The sequence below is a fragment of the Idiotropiscis lumnitzeri genome, chromosome 18, assembly GCF_059441095.1.
Source record: "Idiotropiscis lumnitzeri isolate Australia: NSW breed Sydney's pygmy pipehorse chromosome 18, RoL_Ilum_1.0, whole genome shotgun sequence".
NCBI classification, from domain to species: Eukaryota; Metazoa; Chordata; class Actinopteri; order Syngnathiformes; family Syngnathidae; genus Idiotropiscis; species Idiotropiscis lumnitzeri.
The window spans coordinates 13337189-13342010 of NC_142408.1; the positions used below are offsets into that span (position 1 = coordinate 13337189).

A 4822-nucleotide genomic window follows, 5' to 3' on the forward strand; every position below is an offset into this window, starting at 1 on the left:
TTTGTCCATCTAGCCATTATCTTAACTGCTTCTCTTTACGAGGGTCATGAGGGTACTGGAGTCTAGCCCAGCTGTCATCGAGGAGTAGGGGGGGTTAAACTCTGGACTGGTTACAAGCCAATCGCAGGGCACACGAAGATAAACAACCATCCGCGCTCACAATCCCACCTAGGAGCAATTAAGAGCATCCAATCAACCTGCCATGCATGTTTTTGGAATGTGGCAGGAAACCGGAGTACCCGAAGAAAAATCAGGCAAGCACGGGGAGAACATGCAAACTCCTAACAAGAAGGCCAAATCGATACCTGCACCTCTGAACTGTGAGGCCATCGTGCTAACCCGTGCTGCCCTAAACATTTTGTATTAAGGTTCAATAAAATACATCCATCCATCATCTGTACCGCTTCTCCTCACTAAGGTCGCGTGGGGTGCTGGAGCCTATCCCAGCTATCTTTGGGCAGTAGGCGGGGGACACCCTGAACTGGTTGCCAGCCAATCGCAGGGCACACAGAGACGAACAACCATCCGCACTCACACTCATACCTAGGGGCACTTTAGAGTGTTCAATCGACCTGCCATGCATGTTTTTGGAATGTGGGAGGAAACCCACGCTGGCATGGGGAGAACATGCAAACTCCACACAGGATGGCCGGAGCTGGGATTGAACCCACGACCACGATGCTGTCTCTCACTGTGAGGCCATCGTGCTAACCAGTCGGCCACCGTGCCGCCCAATAAAAGACAATATTTTGAAAATCTATTCAAGTGTTTATTTTAGTTCTCTTTCGCAGAGTATGTTTCACTAAATTTATTCATGCGATTATATATATAATCCAATTCATCATTGTCCGTAGAGGTGCATGTCGGTGGGTGTCAGTCTTCTCCGAACCAGATGGAGGAGCTACTACTGTATGTGTGCACTGCAAAACACAAATATGCTCCGTACATTTATCAGTACAGGGCAGATGACTAATCTATGAAATTCTTCTTGTATAATTTTGAAGCTTTCGTTGCTCACTTCTATCGCAGCTGAATGAATTAATCAATTGCCATAAGGTATCATTATAAGGAAGAGCCCCGCCATTTCCATGTTGACCCACTTATTATTATTATTATTATTATTATTGTGTTTTGTTGGGGAAACTGCACAGCTGAGGGAGCAAAGTGCAATAGTGAGAGACATGATGTGATGTGGTAGAACGCAGAGTCCCTGTTTGAGAAGCAGAGCAACCAGCCAAGAGGAGGGAGGAGGATGAGAATAGGAAGAGGGAGGAGGCGAGGTGTAGATTAGGAGGGTGAGTTTGAGGGAGGGCCTGTCAGAGGTGCCTCTTCTCTGCATACAGAACCCGCGTGATCAGCATTCATTGATTTTAAAGAACACCACCAAGTGGCACACTGCAGAGATAACAGGACTCCAAGATTTTTCAAGAAGTATTTCTTTGACATTTCTACATGTTATGCTTAAGTTAACTATTGTGCATGGAGACAAAATTATGACAAAAGTCTGGAAATGCAAATTATGACTAAAATCTTTCAGGATAGAAGGAATGAAAAATCAAATATGTTCGTCATGAAAACAGTAAATCAATTTGCTTCCACTTGGTTTCGAAAAATCACAATCATTTATTTCATTAACAATACATTTTATTTTAAAGGAAAACATTTCCGAGCTGTACACACAATGTTTGTTTCTATCTCTTCATCTGTTCAGCACCCCCCCCACACAGCTTTTATGATGATCATCATGTGACCAAAGTGTGGAAGAATCTTAAAACAAGAAAACAACGTACTGTTTGTAATCCATTGCGGAGGACGACTTTTTTTAAAGGTCAAGACACCCATGCTAAACTGTGGCAGAAGTAACTGCATCACATTTAATTATTTTTTTTTTTCTTGAGGTAGATTGTTTTTTTTTTGTTGTTTTTTTTATCATTTTAGTGAGCACCTATGCTGTCAATGCTGTGTTCTTTGGGTCAACATTACGATAAGGCACCTTTTGTGTCCTCATCTGAATAATTTCAGTCATTATGTTGGATAAAAACATTCGCACACTAACCAGTACAATGAGAAGTCTATCAAAATGTCTTACCTTAATTTTATTCCATTAAATGAGTGGATTTTTGTGAATTTATCTTGTCCCACACACTGCTGTGCAAACTATACTGTGTGTAATAAGTGCTTAAGTGCTATCCAGCATTTTCTTCAATGTTTGACAAGTTGTTTGATAAAACGAGTCATGTTGATATTGTAAAATCTAAATGCGTAGTCATCCATCCATCCGTTATCTGTTCCGCTTCTCCTCACAAGGATTGCATATTGAACATTTTGCACATGATCCTGAAGTTGCTTTCCTCCCTGTTGTTATTGGTTAACTGCTCCTTTAACAAATCATCTGATGGTTTCAGTGACATTACGGCTAGCATTGTGTTTCTGCAATGTCAACTGAAACAGTAGATAGTTGCAGAAAAATATATGTTTGCATATTGCATTTGTTTAATAATTTTCAGCAAATTTTGAGCAAATTGATATAAAAGTGCTTTCAGAAGTTTGATATATATTTGTTTCACAGTGCACAGTCAACTTGCTGACTTATTGATCCATTCTATCCCTTTTAACAAGGCATAAATGTTACATAAAATGAGTTAAAATAGTGATTGTTGTATGAATATTTATGTGTAACAAAACAGGCCTTAACAATCACACCTGAAATATTTTTTTTATTATTAAGATTATACTTTTTTTGTTGTCTTCTTTTTTTTTTTATTACAAATACTTTCTGCAACAGTTTTACCCGGCAATATACAATTTTTAAGCACAAAAAAGAATAGCAACAAAATATGCAGAGAATGGCAGAATACTCTCTTTATTTTGGTATACATAGTGCTCATAAAGCTAATGCATGGATTTTTCAGGTTATGGCTAAATAATGAGTTTGCCTTTTTTAAAACAAAAGGTCTAACATTATTCTTATACAAAACAGAAGAAAACTCACAAAACCAAGACAATTTGGAATCATGTTTGACCTTGAATGCTTAAAATAACGGGATTAAGAACGAAATATGTCAAACTCCCAGTGTAGCTGTTTCCTATCCGGATTTGATTGTTGGCACTGGATCACAGTCTATGTACCTCAGGAAGAGTTTTTGAGTGTTCCACAAGATGACTAAACTGCTCAGAATGTGCGAGGTCCATTTGAAAAGAAACGCGAGTAAAACAGAGAACATTCAGTCACTTTCATTAAACTTGCCATTTGTGACAATAGCTAGCAATAGTGTGCATTTGTTTTTAAGGCAACGGAAGTCAGTCCATCATCAGACTCATCCACATGTGTGTATCTCCCATTGTGAAAGACTTGAACGCCTGCATGTTATACTGTATATGACATGACTCCAATACTCGTACATTTCTCAGTGTTTAAATATGTCTTTCCTGTAAAAATAAAGTCCTTTTCCACTCTGACCTTGTAGGGGGAAACTGGGCTCAATGACCGCGACCAGAAAAGTGCGAGTGACGTCATTCAGTATACATCAATGATGAAAATGAGGTATAATTCTTCATCCCTTCATATTCCATACACTGAGGGTACAAATGTCTTGTAGCGCACAGTTATGAGTGGTGGAGTAGTTGTTAATACCTGTTAGCTGGAGTACAGATGGAGCCACGTTTGGATCAGGCTGCCACTTTTAACCAAGCATGTGTCTCTTTTGTTAACTAACATGTGGCACAATGCACATGTTATGTGTGTGCACATATCATGTATTGCAAGATGCACATCCTATGCCACTGACTCATAACAATATATGGAACACTACTTGGCCGATGCAGTATGTTATCGTGCGGTTCCATTAAGTTCTACAACCGTCAGAGAAAATTTAAGGTTTCCTGCTGATTTACCTGTTGAAGGTTCCAGATAACTTTGAATCGTAATGATGTCAGAGAACATTCACTAAATCCTGTCCTTTTAAAATGTCTCCATCTACAGAACATTTGTAGAACCACCCTGCATGTTTTTTTTTGTCACCAAAACTCCACTGGGAACCTCATTCTGCTCACATTTGGGACTTGTCAATGTTGTCTAATAAATAAGCATTACCATTATTTCCCCATCAGTGATGTGTGGGGAACATGTTAGAGTTGAGCCCGATCTCCCCTTAAATAAAGTTTTTGATTCAAAATGCCACAATGGTTCGAGTCCACGCTCCCAGACTGGCCAATGCCTGTTTGCTACAGATCTGCTCCAAGTCTGCCTGCCTGCTCAGCAGCCCTGTAAACCCCGAGCCGAAGATGGAGATCAGGTTGGAGATGTTGGAAGTGTCCGTGTAGTCCGGGTTACAGTACGTGTACTCTTCGCGTTTTGCCCGTTTACGCGAGAGTGGAAAATCCGACACCTCGTCAACGTCGCACAAGCAGCATCCAAAGTCAACCTTTCGTTTCTTGCCGAGGGACTGCGCGCCCTGGCCGGCTTGGAGCGCGTCACAGCAGCAGTCCTGGTGGAGGTAGCCGTTTTCCACCGTGGTCACAACATGCGTGTCCAAGTCCAGCACGGTGGTTTTGTTACAGTACGTGTTGTTATTTGCGGGAAACTGCTCACAATGTGACACGTTGGAGACCTCCATGCAGCAGCTTCTGTAGTAGGAGGGCTCCGGTTCTTTGCAGGCATCCCCCGGAGAGGCGCAGCCGGAGAGCGCGCTCGCTGGGCGGCCGTGGAGAGTCGCTTCGTCCCCGCAGCAAGCAGCCCGCGTCTGCTCCTCATTCTCGGCGTCCTCCGCGTCCAGATCCAACGGGTTCAGCTCCTGGATCTCGTTGCAGACCGTCATCACCT

General features: G+C 41.8%; 1 protein-coding gene across 1 annotated transcript in view; it reads right to left on the reverse strand.

The window, feature by feature from the left end:
* Window positions 1–2847: 2847 nt before the first annotated feature.
* The window catches only part of ier5l (immediate early response 5-like), a 2324-nt gene continuing 349 nt past the window's right edge, over window positions 2848–4822 (reverse strand). Inside the window, exon 1 of the mRNA XM_088280569.1 lies at window positions 2848–4822. This exon is cut by the window's right edge and continues 349 nt beyond it. Within this exon, the coding sequence (XP_088136695.1) occupies window positions 4170–4822 (653 nt within the window). The 3' untranslated portion in view covers window positions 2848–4169.